The 19,734-nt window shown below is 43.8% G+C and overlaps 1 protein-coding gene across 5 annotated transcripts in view; it reads right to left on the reverse strand.

Annotated features, from left to right (window-relative positions):
• Window positions 1-19,734, reverse strand: part of arvcfb (ARVCF delta catenin family member b) — a 327,265-nt gene that overhangs the window by 32,737 nt on the left and 274,794 nt on the right. For all 5 annotated transcript variants that reach the window (XM_034091650.2, XM_034091649.2, XM_034091648.2 and 2 more), the window contains one exon: window positions 17,088-17,159. In XM_034091650.2, coding sequence (XP_033947541.1) covers window positions 17,088-17,159 — 72 coding nt within the window. The remainder of the gene's footprint in view (window positions 1-17,087; window positions 17,160-19,734) is intronic.

The raw sequence follows: 19,734 nt of genomic DNA on the forward strand, positions 1-19,734 counted from the left end.
TTACATACGAGGGTTTTGATTGGCTGACGCCTCCGTCGAGGCGGCAAAAGTAGAACATTGTTCTACTTTTGCAGCGAGCACCTCGAGAGAAGCTACGCTTTGCTCCCACAATGCAGTTCGGCGAATCGTGACGTCACCCCATTCAAAGTGAATGGGCAGAAGCGTTGAAGCGGCAACGCACGCCGCCGTGTGTAGGGGCCGTGAGACAACTTTGAAAAAAGCTTAACTTTTCAAACGGCGAGATTACTTTGGGATGCGAGTGCTGAACCTCTATTGTTTACCACAACGTAAAGGTTAAGTAAATGGCGTTTTGATAACTTCCCAAATCATGTGTCGGAGTAATTTGAATCACTTCAGTGTTTTTTCGATGTCTGGAAGCTTTAAAATTCACGTATGTGTTACTTCAACTGCACTTCCTGGGTTGGTTATCAAGTCTCAAGGGAAGACTTCCACCGATGCAGTCAGTGTGAGCAACTGCTAAGAACTTTGGAAACAACATTATAGAAACAAGCAGGAATAAAACTCCCATCTTGCAGTCTGACACAAACAAACTAGCTTCCGGCTACCGAGCCCCGTTCCTCTGGAATCAGCTTCCAGAGACGATCAGGGAGGCAGACGGTGTCCACACTGTTCAGAGCAGGTTAAAGACTTTCCTCTTTAGTACAGCGTACAGTTAAGACTGGGTTTAAACCCCCTTTTATACATCCTCATGGACCCTTCGTTTTATGGAATTGTATTCATTGTACTCTCACTGTATTTGTGTCATGTTCCTTTTTAAATTGGTATTTTCACATTGACCTTGTAAGATACGTTTGTTGTTTTCACATTGTTTTACATTGCCAATAGGATTTGTGATTTTGGGCTATATAAATAAAGTTGAATTGAATTGAATAGACGACGTGTGCAAGTCTGTAAATCCAGCTTCAGTGATCTGGCATTGTGATCAGATGAAAATCATTTAACCAACATAGTGAAAAACAATGGATGAGACAGAGGGAAGTGCATGTGATCATGTGACCTCTGCAGCTCATAAGATAAGACTTTATTTATCCCGAAGGAAGTTGTTGTGCCAGAGTTACAAAAATACAATAAACACAAAATAGTACAACTGTACACTAAAAGTGCAGTAAAAAGAGAAATGAAATATCTACAGGAAACATAGACGGTCACATAATTAATGTAAATATTACCAGTATTTATTTAGTCGTGCAAAAAAACCGTAGTGGCAGATACACGCAATTGCAGGTCATAACATGTCAATCATTTCAAATTGCTTTTCCTTTTTGTCCAAAATGTTGTGAGAGCCTTCTCACACACTCATGCCATGAGGCTGCACGACTTCTCTTCAAACGGAATGCACACGCACGCACGCACGCACGCACGCACGCACGCACGCACGCACGCACGCACGCACGCACGCACGCACGCACGCGCACGCACACACACACACACACACACACACACACACACACACACACACACACACACACACACACACACACACACACACACACACACACACACACACACACACACACACATCATATAATCATGATGTTGTGAGGAAAGGGGCTTAGTTCTGTGATTTCTAATGGGGGGTGCGCCTTTAGCTTTTAGATGTAATGTCTAAGTCAATCTAAAAACAAGTGTAGGAAGTATTTAGATTTGATTTGAGTTATGATTGGAAGTATCTTAATATGTGTCACATCTCGCATCCACTGAAGCTGCCTGTGTTCGGGACACGTTAACATATATAAACTAAATAACCAACGAGGTTTCTGATGTTTTTATAACTAGAATTCTCCTGTATTTTACACACACACACACACACACACACACACACACACACACACACACACACACACACACACACACACACACACACACACACACACACACACACACACACACACACACACACACACACACACACACACACACACACACACACACACACACACACACCACACACACACACACACACACACACACACACACACACACACACACACACACACACACACACTTCCTCACAGTCTGCATCTCTCATAACCTCCCGTACCTCCACGGCAGACACACAACGCAGCACACAAAGCCCAAGCTGCCCTAACTACTGATGTAGACAATATATGTGGAGATGAAAGAGTGCACGATGGTAGTTCAGGGGTTGCTATGGAAACCCCATCTCCGCCGCCGCCGACAGATCGGTTCATCCAGCGTTCAGACAGTGAGACAGTTTGGCAAGCGGCAGCAAAACAAGGATAGAAGGAACACACTGCTCTTTTTTTAGGGGATGCACAGCCAATCAGAGTACAGTAGCTCACAACCTTTTTTTACCCACAATGCCCGTGAATACTAGCCAACATGATGGCCTGAGGGCGGCAATTAGCGTGCAAGTCCTGCTCGTGCTCAGTGTAGGTTTGTGTTTAGCAGCTTGTGGGACGCTCAAGTGCTTCAGAGTGTGTGTGTGTGTGTGTATCACGTTGAGCGCCTGCTCTCTTTTACCCAGGCAAGTCACGTCCTCGCCCAGACACATCGAGAAACTCAGGGAGCAGCAGGGGAGGGGGGAGAGGGGGAGAAACAGGTAGGGAGAAAGAGAGGAAAAGATTAAGAGAAGAGAGAAAAGCTGTGTGGGGGGGGGCAGTTTTTTGTCGCTCAAAAGGCTCAGAAAACAAGTTTAGGACGTTTGTGTTCTTTCAACACAAACGTATTCCCAACATGCTACGTCCAAGACAGAGGAGAGGAGGAAGAGGAGGAGGACAGGGGAAGGACATGGATGAAGGTAACAAGGCAGCAGGAAAGAAAGGAATAATATAGTTGATGGGGGAAAAGATAGGAAACATGTGAAGGATTAAGGGGGGGTTGTTGGATAGAGAGGGCGCATTGGAGCTGGACACGTTGGATGTTGGATGGGACAGCTGTCTGCTAAATATCCCGCAGAGATGCATGGATCATTGTCAGGGCAACAAGACAGTGACACAAGGGATATATAAATAAATATTAGCCAGCCACAATCTTCCAGACGAAAAACTGATGCAGTGCCGCACAAGTTAAATTATGTAGTTTGGGATGGGGGGGTTTGGACCAGCCCTCGGAATAAGCCTAGATAATCCTGTGTGTGTGTGTGTGTGTGTGTGTGTGTGTGTGTGTGTGTGTGTGTGTGTGTGTGTGTGTGTGTGTGTGTGTGTGTGTGTGTGTGTGTGTGTGTGAGGGGGGTTAATAGAGATATGGCGGTGGCTAAAACGAGGGCTGAAGATAGAGACTGAAGCAGATGTGGGATGGAGGGGGATTGGGGGGGGGGGGGGTTGCAGTCCAGATGATGGAAAGGAATAATGCTTTGAAACATGCAAATACACTGACATGAGTTACACTGAGGTCTGTTCCTTAATGTTGGCTTTAAATCTGCTTATGACAAGAGTACATACTTAAAAACATAGCCATTTTAATGTTCACTACCAAAACATGTATTGGATGTTGAAACGACGCACATACGGGCGTGTCAGATATGGATGACATAGTGCGTTATCTCAGTGCAGAGTACGCTTTTTAGTACCACAGCTACCATTGGGAACTGACCGGCGTTTCCACAGTAACTAAGGGTGATTGATAAAGGGCAAACATTGGATCAATGCTTCGGCAAACCTTACAGAACCATGCACTGTGTGTAGGGTAAAGGCAGCGTTCAACAATGTCATACACCACCATTAGGAAGGACTTATGACGACCTATCCTCCTCAGGGATTCACATGTGAGAGGAAGCCATTACAGTCTGGGGTTTGTGTCACACTGAGGATGTGTGGTGTTGTGGAGGTCATTTTGGTTTAGTTGCCTTCTATATTGCCCCGTGTTGATTTGTAATGATTTCACTTTGTCACTTATATTGCATTATTAGTTGTAGTAATTACAGTTCTGGCCGTTTTTGTTGTTGTCATTTTGCAAGCAGAAGAGTAGGGCATCGGTTGCCATCAACTCACTGAATAGGAACATGTGGGCAGTTGCTAAGCATTGATGTTTAAAGAGGACATGTTCATATCATCTGGTTTGGTTGTTGGCTGTGTTTCACCTTAAATGTGAACATATCTTTTGCACTTCTGTCTCCGCCTGAAGTGCATTCTGGATGCTTGATGACGGCAGTGATGGTGTTTGACGGTGGACGGGTTTCCTGTGTCAGTGTCAGTGCCCATCTCTCATGTAATGCTCCCGCACACTCGCCCACCCCCCCGTTGTGAAATGGCACGCTAAAGTGTGATGGATACTCTGGATTAACTCTCGCCTCAGAGGTCTATGCTTTCCACACACACACACACACACACACACACACACACACACACACACACACACACACACACACACACACACACACACACACACACACACACACACACACACACACACACACACACACACACACACACACACACACACACACACACACACACACACACACACACACACACACACACACACACACACACACACACACACACACACACACACACACACACACACACACATTTTCTCAGGTAGTATTATCTCTCCGCAGCACCATGACAAACAACAACATCTCTAATAGCAGGATAATAGCAGCCTCATGGGAAAGGGCATGTCTTTTATGTGTGTTAATTACTGTGTGTGTGTGTGTGTGTGTGTGTGTGTGTGTGTGTGTGTGTGTGTGTGTGTGTGTGTGTGTGTGTGTGTGTGTGTGTGTGTGTGTGTGTGTGTGTGATTGACTGTGTTTGTGGACAGCCGTATTAACTAGGATCTGGGTGTGTGTTGAGTGTGCTTATTAGAGTCCAGTGAAAGGCTGTGAGGATGAGATGTGTTTCCCCCGCCAGCTTAAATGAACCCATCGTCAAATCAAACACACATTAAAATCCAAGACACCTTTGATTACAGACCAGACAGACGACTGGCCGCGGACGCTACACAACTCAGAAGTGTTTCATGTGCCCTCTTCCCACTCAATGTTCTCACTCTCTCACATAGAAGCTTACATCTTCCTCCTTAGACGGTTTACACTTTCCCATCTTCTCCTTCATGGTTATTCATGGTTGTTGTTGTTGTTGTTGTTGTTGTTGTTAAAGCATTGACCTTTCCGCTCTTCTGTGTAATTGCTTGAATGGGATGTTAGGAGAACTTCTGTACCAAGTTATTTCCCAACAATTGAAATGTGATTGTTTACGTGTTTCTAAAGTGCTGCAGGTAACATCGGGGCTCGATGGGAAATGTTTTTGGAATATAGCAAACTCATTTTGATGCATCGAGAACCATCTCACTGTTTTCCTCGAACAACAAAACTGTGTCGAGATAAGCGGTAGAAAAGCTAGTTAGCATTAGCTGCTAACAGCCGTTAAACGGTGGTGCATTAAAGTTGCCATATTCATGTTCAAGCTCTATTAGGTCAATTAGAAGTGAAACATGACCAAGATGTCTTCAAATATATTATTTAAAAAAGTAGTTTTTTGGCCAAAACATTTAATTTAATTAACAGGAGATGTTTTCACAGCAATAACAACATAGATTTTGGAGTGTGTAACTTCTTACGAAAAACAATACAACAATAATAAAGGAGTGTTTGTTGAAGTAGGACTTTTTACATGGGTATCTAATTTGTGTATCGAATCATGGAAAAGTACTTTGTCTTGGCATCAATTACTACTTTTCTGATATTTAACATTCCACCTTGCGAACAAGGAGGACACACATTTGACGAAACATAATTTAAATCGCTAAAATATAATCTAAAGCATCACGATGTTACTGCCCGATTTAATGCTGAGAGTAAAACATTAGTGGGGTTGGACGCCTGCCAGTGCTAAAGCTTCCTCTGCTCCAGCTGACCCTCCTTCGAGTGTATACAAGGACACCAGTCTTTAGGGCGCATTTAGGCGCTCCTGTTTACAACAGTCTAGACTCTTTACGACCAATACCTCATCTCAGTGGCAAATTCTGGAGGGGACGCCATTAATCTGCTTTTAATTAGATTAAAGCGTCTCTCGCAGAAACAGGAAGCAGCCTCAAGCTGGGCCAAACAAAGGCTCCAATTGGCAAGTTAAAGGTGGGGTAGGTCATGTTGGAGAAACCGGCTCGAGATCGCTAGAATTTGAAAATACACAGCCGGAAAAAATCTGCCATTTCCTTACAGAGCCCCTCCTCCAACACACACGAACGCGCACATGACCAATGAGGGCACGAGATAAGTTTGTGCCCCGATGGAAGGCTGACAGGCAGGTAGGCCGTCCAGTTACTCTAAACGGATTGGTCGTGCTTTTTACAGCGCCACGGCTTCCACAGATGATATTTCTTTATGTATTTCTTGTCAAAGCACTTCAGATATTCATTGCTATCGGGATGTTAAGAGCATTCCATGGAATATAACAAAAAGTGAGCCGGTTTCTCAAATGTACTTACCCCACCTTTAACATCACGGCGCTCCCTCCTACTTCCCTCGGATCGTTCTGGTCTCATAATTATCATTTTGCTCCAACTGCTCAGGTTTGGGGAGGTGGGCGACACGGTTAATCATCGGAAGAGCCTGATGTTTCCGGCTACTGTGGGATGCCCAGGACTTTTTTAGAGAGGAACATTGACCGGGGGCATCGAGAGAGATATTGATGTCACCGTGGGTGGAAGTGCTGTGAAGTGTATGCACCGCCACAGAGGAAGTGCTGTGAATGAAAGGCCCACAAGTATCCTTTGCCAAACACAGGTGGGTAAATGCTGCCATGCATCAACACACACATACTAATCTGCCAGGACTTCATTCCACTAATGATGTGCGGAGCGGCCCCTCTCAACGAGACCTCAGAGGAGCAGCAGAATTATGCAAACCTCTTTGTATTTCAGACAAAACACAAGATGGTCCCACTTAAATAAACCTCGGCGCCTTATTATCGCTCCTTTTCATCGCTGCCTGTGTGACACGGCTCATGAGAGGATGGTGGCGAGGGGTGGTGGTGGTGGTGGTGGGGGGGTGCAGAAGCTAGTATATCAGCTGCAAGCCGCCGGCTATCCACATAATTAGCTCCCTTTTCTGTGTTGTGCTTAGTTTTTATTATCAACATCAAAGGAGGGAAAGTGATGGGCGTGTGGAGAGCGTCAGGTTCAGCTGAAACAGAGCGAGGTGCACTTTGATTTGAAGGTGAGGTGTCGAGGGAGGGGAACTCATTGGAACTTTACAAACACGCACGTATGCACACTGTTGGCATGCTGTGTTCCCAAATGAAGGTTGTGTCAAAACTCTACGTCGTCCCTATTAACCATGGGTTGCTTAGTTACTTCAAATGATATCTAGGTGTAAGAGGACAGCTTTACAAGTGACATTTCAAACACTTATAGGCAGATGACACCTACGCCTATCGCACCTTTTAGTGTAGCATAGGATTATGGAGCCTTTGGCAAACTGTGGCAGGCGGATTAAGCTCCATTTCCAGATGGTATCCAATTCACTACACGTATTTTACACGCAACCACATTCCAGTCAGACATATTTTATATGGTTACTCACAGATGCATATGATTTGAGTTTGGCACCTCATCACTCCCCGCGGATATATTGACATTAAGGAGTAAAGATCAAATCACTTTTCTGGTAGTAACCCTAACCCTAAAAGCAATATCGATGCAGAAGCGGGACACCAGCATGGGCGAGGCAGAGGGAGAGATGGCCAATAATGCATCTGAAATACCGCACAAGAGTGCAGAGAATGTGTTGGGCTGGTGGTACGAGGGGGAAGGCATGTCACTTTGTATCATCGTAACTCAAGGTGACTGGTTACTGATCGTCAACATTGTCCTACTCTAGTGCTGAGGGCGTCTTCGCACCTGAAGCAGTTTGGTAGCCGCCAACAATGTCAAAGGTAAGAATATGAATTCAGCAAGCTAGCAAACAGCATACCTACACATAACACAGACAGTTAGGACACATGTGCGACGGGCCATAATCTGCACGATATCAGTGCTCAGGAAGGTCATTGTGTCTTCAACAGTAACTGATCCGGTTTAGATTCACTTCTTTGCGACCGCACGTTTTAATATCCCTGTTGCTTTAATGTAACATGAAGTAAGATGATTTCTGTTGGTTTCATTTGATCCGTCCTTACGTCTTGTTCTACATTCACAGCAGGCTGCTCACTGACGTATTTCACAGTTTGGTCGAGTTGAGACTACGTATGCATTTCAATCATACTTGAATGATTCTTGGCTGCATTTCCACCTTCTTTTCTTTGATCCCAGACAGCTATCCAATCTGCCCAACACACATGAAGTGAGTATGAATAGGATAATATTACGTTTGCACCTCAGCTAAAGGCTTGCATTATCTCCTGCTGCCACTTGGGGCACTGCTGTGAAAGTTATTCAGAGCAGGAAACTTCAAATCAAACAATGTAGGAAGTTATTTCAGGGGGAATTCTTTGTCTGATGTTCTAGGTTTGTGTTTGTATTTCTTCTTCATTCAACAAGGAAGCCTCTTGAGATGCAAAACCTCTATTTGGTTCGTGTTTGTTTGGATGCCATTTAGCTCTGCCTTACCATTTGAAGGTTACACCAGAAATGGAACAGAAATGTGAAACCAATTAGTCACACCTCGTGATACTCTGGCCTCCTTTTCTTAGAGGAGGACAGCCTTTCCTTTGGACATGAAGGCATCCAGCGGGACGAAAAGTGGAGGCGATGCAACACATTGTATACTTGGCATAAGGAAGGTGTCATTCTGAGGGAAATGTAATGAATGATGCAACAGAGAGAAATGTCGGGTGCCAGACAGTCTGGATCCGACTCTGGTGTGGAGGGGACACTATGTGTACAGATAGCAGCTGACAGTGAGAAAGCGTGTGTGAATGTCCAAGTGTTATATGTTGGTACGCATGCTCTTTGTTTGTGTGCATGCTTTCAGTCGGGATTTCACTTCACTGTGAAATGTGACGGCAGGAAGTGAGGATGATGAGGTAAAGGAGGGATTGTTTACTCTGGACAAGAGGGTAGTGATTCACCCGAGTGGTTTACACACTGAAAGCTAGCAAGAACTAGAAGCGTCAGCGTTCACTATCTAGGTGTTGAATTCCATAGCCATGAAAAGGGAAAGCAACTGGAAACTCGGGATGGAGAGAACATTTTTCATGTTATCTTTAACTTGGAGAGTAGACGCCAACATGTCCCTCCCATTGGAGTCGTTCTAGAAGATTTGGCAGCGGTTAATGACGCTTTATCTTAGAGAAATGTGTCTGTTGGAACATATTTGTTTGCCGTGGAAGGACGTTCATCGTGCCTTTGGGCCAGGCGATTCTTTTTCTCGCCATTGAGAAATTGCAGAGAGGATAACGGCCCGTCCACGCAGCGGCGTGCGTTGAGGCTTCCAACGCTTCTGCCCATTCACTTTGAATGGGGTGACGTCACTTTTAGCCAAACTGCATTGTGGGAAGCGACGTGGAGCGTTGCTGGCTTCAAAAGTTGAGCAATGTTCAACTTTTGGCGCCTCGGCAGAAGCGTCAGCCAATGAAATCCCGTTTATGCAAAATGGAGGGAAAGTTCATTACAGCGGTCGTGAATCACCCGGTGCTAAATGATCGGTCTCTCTTCACCTACCGGGATACAAACCGGAGGAGCGAGGCATGGAGGGAGGAGGCAGAGACAGTGGGTGGAACTGGAAGGTTTTCGCCTGTTTGGGCATTTTATATCCAGTTTACTTCGTTTTAACATCGCTATTGCTTTGTATGTCGGGGGCGGGAGATTCATGTGATTGGTTGTTGGTCGCGTTGCTCGCAAAAAATCCCCGAGCTTCAGACACGCCCACCGCCAAGCGTCAACGCACGCCGCTGTGTGGACGCTCCATAAGAAGAATCAGGTTCATGCCATCATGTGAAATATACTTCTCCTCCTCAACAGCAGACACAAACAATGAAAGCTCCGTTTCACTTCATTCAATTCAGCCTGTGATTTCTCAGACTTCCAGAGCTGAGACGCTTCAGAGATAGCAGTCGGTGTTCATTATGCTGCGAGTGCCGTTCTCCAGTGGGTTGATATCAAAGAGGGTTTCACAATGCGATACATAAAAGCTTCGCATTAGTGTTGTTTGTCAAGGCAAAGACCTCTCCGCAAATTAAACGCTCAGCTTGCAAGACAAAGTAGTGAGACGCGTTGAGACACAGTTGTCATCTTGGTAAACGCTGCTGTTTTATCAATTGCTTGGAGTGTGCGAGGCGAAGGGGAGCGCAATAAATCTCCCAGGGGATGGAGAGAGCAGTGAAGTGGCTCGAGCAAGCGAAATTAGGGGAGGTGAGAGAGGTGTAAGGAGAAGGAGAGAACAAGAGGGCGTGGAAAGCACAATGCGTTTATTGCTTAGTCAGATGGCCCGTTGTTGTCAGATAGGCTTAATCAGCACCTCCTAATGCAGCTGTGATCAATCCGCCTCACTGCAAGCAGTCTGACGGAAAGATTCATCTCAAGAGCTCAGCGAGAGGAAACAGTGCTCATCCACAGAGCTTACAATTATTTCCTCATATGAGAAATAGACAAACAGGCAACCAGGAGTTTCCTTTGACAATTATGCTACTTTTCTTGTTGATTCGCACTCACTACGGATTTTCGGTCAATGTATGGCTGAAGTAGGGCTGTGCAACCAATCGTGTTTTAATCGCAATTACGATTTTGGCCTGCCACAATTAGAAAAACAACATCATCGAAAAAAACTATTATTTAGCTTTGATCTAATTAATTTGTGTCTAATTTTTATTTATCATATTTATTATGTTTAGTAGCTTGTGGAAGTGCGCTCCAAAATATTTGTTGATCTTGTTCTTTATTATTTTGATATTATTTATTTAAATATATCATTTATTTAATTTATTTTTGTGTTGGTCTTTACAGTTGAATTATACGTTCAGGGTAATCAACAGTTAAAAAGATACTGTTCAAATTATTATTTGTTTTAAAGTTCAATAAATGGATGTGTTCAAAGTCAATGAATAATCGTATTTAATAATCTTGATATCAATTATTGACCAAAATAATCGTGGTTATGATTTTTGCCGTAATCGAGCAGCGCTAGGTTGATACTGTACAATGTTGCAATCGGCCCATGAAGAAAATTGCTTGTTGTCTTCCTTAAAATGTTTCCTGAGAGACGTTCATTTGGAGCTCTACCTTTTGAATATTAGTACAATAAAAGTAGTGTTATCATAATGGATAAGTGTGTTTTATTGGGATTTGAATTTATGTTTAATATACAATGTCTAGCAAATATTAGTATTATTTTTTTTGTGATAGCGTACTGTAACTTTAAGAGAGCACTTCCTTGCACAATTCCTTCAGTTATGTTGTTTAACTGTAAAGTCATCAGTTATTTTTAGTTCCGAGGAAACTATGTGGATTTGATCTGCTTGTGACACATGTGGTATAAAAGTTATTTGTGTTATTATAGAAACGTATAAGATAAGATGGACTTTTATTAATCCCTCGTGGGGAAATAGTTTCTTTACATTTGACCCATTCTAGTGTTAGGAGCAGTGTGCTGCCATTTTGAACGGCGCTCAGGGAGCAGTGTGGTGCCTTGCTCAGGGACACCTCGGTAGCACTTGGTCTTGCCGGGACTTGAACAGGTGACCTTCCAGTTACCAAGCCCAGTCCCTATGGACTTCGCCACCACCGCCCTATAGACCATGATATTCGGACAGACCGAATTTCCGTCATGTCTCGTCCTAAAAGTTCTCTTAGAACTTTTTGGAAAAAGTCAGAATTCTGAGAACAAATTAAATAAGCTAAAGAAAAATCACTTTTTGTCGGATCTAATGTGGCAGTAATCCTCTTCCGCATGTCTGTAACTGTACTTACTCAGTCAAAGTATGCATCTTCACTTTGGTTGCTGGAGTTCATTGAAAGAAAAGGACGTTCGGTGCTTTATCGCTCACCTGCATTGTGACACCACTCTGAATATACAGCAGAGAAACAAGATGGACGCTGTGTGAAGGCTAATCGCCTCCTCTCCGGAGAGACAACTTTTCTTTCAAACTTCTCCTCAGTTAAGTGGAAATGTATTAGTTTTGACTGACCCCCCTTTTTAAGTCCACTCTCAGAGAGATGTGTGCACACTCATCATCACGCCTTCCTCTTCCCCCCTCACCTGACCTCTCTGCTATCTAATGGTTTACACTGTGGTTTCAATTAACTGAAAATGTTTTATCATCTCAGGGGCTGCCACTGGGTCTTAATTGAAATGCGTCTTTTCTCACTCCTTCTTGATTGCTTTTGTTACTTGCTCTTTGTGTGCCTCTGTTCTGGGCGCAGTGAATAATGAACATCTCTGATGTTCAGGTCCCCTTTCTGGTGCACGGACAAAATAACTCACTTAATCAATTAGGGTGGACAAAGTGGTCACCTAATCAACTACAATAACAAATGACAACAAGTGAGAATGTATCAATATTTAACTGAAAAAGGATAAATATTGGATTTATGTTTGTCAGAAACATGAATCCAAATGACTGCTTACATTACTGTCAGATGAATGGCCTGTTCTTTCTCCAATAAAGTGATAATATGTCAATGTTGTGTTAAAGAGGAAATATGTTTGCTCATTCTCAGGTTAATACTCATATGTAGTGTCTCTACTGGGACATGTCTCCATGCTTTAATGTTCAAAAAGCTCTTTATTTGTCTCATACTGCCTGTGCTGCAGCACTTCTTTTCACCCTCTGTCTGAAACCAGAGCCCAGCCTGCTCTGATTGGTTAGCTGTTGTGGTTGGTCAACTGCTAAGAGATGTCCCGTCACTTCCTTACAGAGCCTGTCACCTCTCATACAATGTGTTGGACCGATAGCCAATAGAAACTACTGTATGTAGTGTTACATACAGTAGTGATGTCATTAGGTTACTTAAAGTGGACCTATCATGCTATATTTGAAACATATATTGTAGGGCCATACCTATATAAAACATGTCTGTGAAGTTTTTTATTCAAAATACCAAACAGATCATGCATTTTAACCATGCCAGGTGGGCGAGGCACAAGCGTCATGTTACCATGCTGTTACCGTGCTGTTACCATGCTGTTACCGTGCTGTTACCATGCTGTTACCATGCTGTTACCATGCCACGGCAACCCCCATTCCCCTGATAGGTGGAGAGTTGCCCATATAGGCGGAGCTCCTTGTTTCTGACGTCAGAGATATTTCAAATATGTATCGACCTGTATCAGATCCGTTTTTAGAGATTTGGGTACGGAGGAAAAGAGAGAGGGTTGTGTTTTCTGACACCGGGGACACATATTCTTGTATAAAAGACGTACAAAAGTGCATTTTGCATGATAGGTCCCCTTTAAGTAACAACGGGGTCCAAATAAAGGTGCTTCAGGCAGGGAGGACCTTTGCAGACCGTTTACACTCACACAAACCTATATCACTCACTACAGGAAAGGGAAACAGCCAGTTTCTGTCATGATAACAAATAAAAAATAACTAAGAAATAGATTTTCAAAACCCTTAAAACTACCAGCTTAAACCTCCATGTATGAAACTGTCCAAACACTTCTGTGAAATCTAAAGTACTATCTAGGCTTTCACCTTCTATCTTCCTGTTCACACACACACACACACACACACACACACACACACACACACACACACACACACACACACACACACACACACACACACACACACACACACACACACACACACACACACACACACACACACACACACACACACACACACACACACACACACACACACACACACACACACACACACACACACACACACACACTATGTATACATCACTTTAGGGGACATTACATTGACGTACATGCATTTCCTGGAGACTTACCCTAACCCTAACCAAGTCTTCAGCCTAAAATTAATGATCCCCCTTATGGGGACCTCCATTTTGTCCCCATAAGGGAGGTGAGTCCCCACAAGTGACTGTGTAGACAGATTTAGGTCCCCACAAGTATAGTAATACTAGGCCACACACACACACACACACACACACACACACACACACACACACACACACACACACACACACACACACACACACACACACACACACACACACACACACACACACACACACACACACACACACACACAACACACACACACACACACACACACCACACACACACACACACACACACACACACACACACACACACACACACACACACAGATTAATCACTGCCCACGGTGCTGACCTCCCTCTGCCTGACATCAGATCAGGAGCGGGATACGAATGTAATCCCCCGTATCTCCCTTACTTATCTCCCCCCGAATGAGAGATCCTCTCTATCTCTCACCACAGATGACCGGGGGATGTGCCGGTGGCGGGGGGTTCAGAACGTGCCTGAACACACACACACACGTCCATTTTCTTAGACAAACAAACATCAAGGCACCTCAATTACTCTGATGGTCTCTATCACTGTCACCATACGATGTTTCCTGAAAACGAAAGTGTTCTTTGAAAGTAAATGTGGTGTTGCTGCAGTGATGAAGCGTGTTATCAATGCACTGCTTGTTATTGGCCGGTGTGTGCGGCTAATAAACGTCACGCATGATTTGTCTGTCTGCGAGCAGGAGAATGCCGAGCGCTCTCTCCAACGTGAAAACACACACACACACACACATATATTTCAACCGTGTTTGACATTTAGCCCCATAACCATAATTGCTTTGCAAACCTCCAAAGGGTGTTGTTAGTACATTGTGTAGCGTAATCGCAGCACGATTGTAACCGTTATAGATGCACAGCGCGCCAGCTTGGCTCTCACCCATGGAAACCCAGCGAGTGGAACATATTAATTATCCTCCTTGGAGATCATCTGCGTTCCTTTACTTTAGGAGTGATTTAAAAGAGAGAGAAAAAAGGCAGAATCGGCTTAACTTGGAAAAAGCACGGCAATTAATTGCGATCTCATTTAATGAGCACTCACTTTGCCGTGTTAATGTGTCGAATTACCAGTCAGACAGGAAGTGGTATTGACTTTGAATGGCTGCCACTAGACGTTGATGAAGGGGCTGATGGGTAAATACCACATGAGGATGTATAATAAGTGCATGCAAATTCCACAGGCTCCTCTAGATGGATGAAGAGCTGCACAAACACACCTTCACACACAGGAAGGTATCACACACACACACACACACACACACACACACACACACACACACACACACACACACACACCACACACACACACACACACACACACACACACACACACACACACACACACACACACACACACACACACACACACACACACACACACACACACACACACACACACACACACACACACACTTATGGCCCGTCCACACAGCGGCGTTGGAAGCCGAACTGCATTGTGGGAAGCAGAGCGGAGCTTTCCTGGCGTGTCAGGCTGCAAAAGTTGAGCAATGTTCAACTTTTGAAGCTTCTGAAGCTTTCGGCGGAAGCGTCAGCCAATCAAATCATATGCCAGTACAAGCTCTAGCCAATCAAACCGCTGCCTGTGTGTCAGGGGCGGGAGATTCATGTGATTGGTTGTTGGTCGAGCTTCAGACACGCCCGCCGGCAAGCTTTTTCCAAAGCCGCTGTGTGGACGGGCCGTTAGTCAAACATTACTGATAGAAACTGTTGCAGACTGGAGGAGAATCTGCACTTCTTAAACCTCCATGTCGTGAGTTTGCCTTCAATCTTTATACACACAATGTCAATTAGAAGACGTATGCCAGTATGGTGCAGGACTCAGGAGAGAGGAGACTGTTAATATTCTTTGAAAATGGTTAAGAAAAGCCCGCTGACATCCAATTGCTGCAACATCGTAAAGTTACAGAAGTCTGCAGATCCAGCTCAGATACACTTATGAAGTATGGAGATATAACAGCACATTCTCTGCCTTTTATACCAATGCCTTATCTTTACACGGGAGCTCACCCACATCAATAAGCCGGTCTTCTTAATGGCTGCATTGGATTGATTTTAGAATCAATGTGCTGATTGATTTGAAAGGGATATAACTGACTAGATTAGCTGAACCCATGCATCCTTATCTAGTTAGTAATCTAGCCTCTTCTGCCAAAGCTCTGTTCAGCCAGGAAGACGACTTACAATCGACGGTTCGAGTGAAGGCACGAAACCTTATATCATCAGACTGCTTTCTCTCGGTCAAGAGGTGGCTACATCACACCTGACCTGCCTCCAACTCAACCAATAACACTCGTAACTTCACCGGCATTGCCTTCGTAGGTCTGACTACATTTCCTCTGTGTGTTCTCCTGCAGAGTATCATCTTGTTGGGAAAATACTGAGTGTCCTCTTCCAATATGAGAGCAACATGATAACAAAGGTATCCCAACTGGAGCTGTGAACATGACAGGATGTCTGATTACCTAGAAGAGCATCAGGACTGTTTGAGGCAGATGATAGCTATGTGATTAACATGATGATTCAGCCTCTATGGAGATAGACATATGACAAGCATGCTCATTTCTGACGTGGAGCTAATCTGAAGTCAACATTGAATACTGCTTTCTATTCCTCCATCTTGTGACTGTGTGACTCCCTCTCTTGGATATCAGCATGTGAAGGACACTGCTCAGGAACTAGCTGATGCTCTGTATGTGATGACTGCTTCCATTCTGGAGAGGATCACAGATACATGGATCCTGAGGTTGAAGCTCAAACCGGTGACGAGTGATTATTAAAAAATGTAAGTATTCAGAAAAAGTCAGAATATTGTGATTTTGAGAAAAAGTCAGAATTTTGAGAAAAAGTCAGAATCTTTAGAACAATTCAGAATTTTAAGAAAAAGTCTACAAGACCCGGTATTCCTCCATCTTGTGACTGTGACTCCCTCTCTTGGTTATCAGCATGTGAAGGACACTGCTCAGGAACTAGTTGATGCTCTGTATGTGAAGACTACTTCCTTTCTGGAGAGGATCACAGACACATGGATCCTGAGATTGAAGCTCGAGCCGGTGACGAGTGAGATTTTTCTAACGCATCTAAAAGAGGTTTTTAAAGTCTCGCTTTCCTCTGAGATGTTCTTATTCAGAAGTAGTGAAGGTGTTAGCAGAGAGATGTTTTCCTTGAAAGACAAAGCCTACCTTTGGTCGGCTCACAGCGCTTGGGCAGATCGATTGTGTCGTAGTTTTTGTCAGTGTCACCGTTTTTCCTGCCTGGGTAGAGGAACAGGAAGGAAGTCAAAGTTAGTATTATATCCCAAATCAACTTTAATATAAAGGCACCAGGGTTAGACCGATATGTGTTTTAAAAGACGTTTTTTTTCAGAGTAAAGCTGCTAAAATTCAGTGGCTACATCCATGTGTGTATTGCCATGTTGGTCTAATCCAGGTCTTAACAACACACATCATGAATGCGTGTACACAGTGCAGAGAACTAGAAGCGTGATATGTTCAAACACACACGTACATGTCACACACCAGCATGACGACAAAGATGAAATAACTGTATGAGCAGCAGGACACAAACACACATATAACGGCATACAACTTGGTTCAACAATCACATACACTTTGCTACTGTAACTGTAATGCAGTGAAAGAGGGAGAAGGTGAAGGTCATCTCACATGCACATGGACTAACAGGGATATCAATTAGATGAAAAGGAAAACGTCCAGTCACTACATATGACCTGTGAAAATGCAGCACACAAACATGGCTTTCTTTAAGCTCCTCAAACTAATAGTTCAGCGTTTCAAGAGAATACACTTTCCTGCAGAGAGTCAAAGGACTTGATTCATGTCACTGTACTGTTGCTGTATGAAACACTACACTACAGGCAGCAGGGGGTTAGCTTAGGCTACATTAGTTAATGCACAGTGGTATTTATCTTTATCTTCTCACCCAACTCCCATATTTTCACAAAATGTCAAACTACTCCTTTCGGACCAATTAGTGAAGGACTATTAAACATATAACCGGCTGCTGTATATTTGTATAACTGGTGATACTTATAGTAGCCATCTTTGCACTCTATGAAAAGTTGTATGCCCTCCCTCGCTAATCAAAAATGGTATATGTTCATCTATTTAAGTGCTTTTAAAGCAATTTAGATGTCTTCACTATTAAATATTGAGGTAGGGGCTCATCAACTGTGATCTAAGGCAGTGCTTCTCAAAGTGTGGTCCGCGCCCCCTAGTGGTCCGTGAGTATATTGGTAAAATTTCACATTTGAAATAAATGTATTTATTTAAGTTTTCCGCACTCTCGCGGGAATATCTCCGCAATGGAGCGAGCTTAAGTTTCACTTTCGATTGCATGATATAGCCCAGATAAACACCTTCATCACACATGTGGCCACTTGTTTGTACCATTTTCAGGCGATTTGTAAAAAACGATGTGTTTTTGGATATTAGAAACACTGATCTAAGGACTGGATAAGACTTAAGGCTCCTCTGTTAGAAACAAGGAAAGACTCCTTTTAGAGATTTCGCTCTGGACCTTAACCACACTTTAAATATGAATTCCCTGATCATCTAAGGACAATTTAGAAATAAGATATTTACTCGGAAGGTTTTTGAACGGAAATATCTAATTCAGGAATTGCTTCAACTAATGATGTTTGTTTTGAGTTTCAGATGTTCAGTTTCTCTTACTTTTTATATATTCTGATTCCCTGTTTGTGTTTTCTGTATGTTGTTATTTTTGTAATGTAAAATTGCAGGGGTACACATAACGCGGCAAACATCTGAAATGCGTACCGTCACTTGTCTCACTAAGCGCATTTGCGTACCGGCGGACTTGTGAAGCATTTCCACAGGGCAACAGAGCCGGTCACCGTGCGCACAGACGGGGCTGTCACTACCCGATCTGCCCGATCTGTACTGCGCATGTGCGAGATGGTCCGCCATATTGGACAACTCCGTACGGCAACCCAACTAGGACACTTGACACAGTGGCGTTTGGCAAAGCAGAAAAAGAACACTAACAAAAACGAGAGAGATTGTTTTTACAACGTGACTTCACTATTATTTAACAACTCTTTTTATCGGGTTCTTTTATTATATCATACTGAATAAATATTTACTGTGAATGTATGCAAAAATGTATCTCACTTATTCTGACAATGTACTTCTGACAATGTACCAAATAAAAGAACCCAATAAAAAGAGTTGTTAAATAATAGTGCAGTCACATTGTAAAAACAATCTCTCTCGTTTTTGTTAGTGTTCTTTTTCTGCTTTGCCAAACGCCACTGTGTCAAGTGTCCTATTAGAGTTGCAGTATGTAGTTGTCCAATATGGCGGACCATCTCACACATGCGCAGTGCAGATCGGGCAGATCGGGTAGTGACAGGGGCCGTTTCTCAATCGCGAGGAAACTGGCTTCCAAGCCAATATTTCAAGGATACTACGTCATCGAGTGCCGCCGAAGGACTGTTTGAATCTCCAGCATACTTGGAATTCCACCGAGGCCGCGTCCTTGGTTTGGGGGTAATTTTGAGGCTGCATATGGGTAGACTTCACGTCCTTCAAATCCCCACAATGCTTTGCGCACGGACCAATTTCCCCAAATCTGTGGAGGAAAATGTAAGGCCTCTCATATGACGCACACATGCACACTTGCTAGCCTGTTCCACTCTTCGTTTTCCGAATGCCAGGAAGGATTCTTGCCTAGCTTCTGAAGGAAGTGACTCGGAAGACATGTGCTACCAAGCAAGCATCCTCGCGATTCAGAAATGGCCAGGGGCTGCTGTTAACGTCGGTGTGTACAACGGAATTGTGCCATAAC

The sequence above is a fragment of the Pseudochaenichthys georgianus genome, chromosome 9 (assembly GCF_902827115.2).
Source record: "Pseudochaenichthys georgianus chromosome 9, fPseGeo1.2, whole genome shotgun sequence".
NCBI classification, from domain to species: domain Eukaryota; kingdom Metazoa; phylum Chordata; class Actinopteri; order Perciformes; family Channichthyidae; genus Pseudochaenichthys; species Pseudochaenichthys georgianus.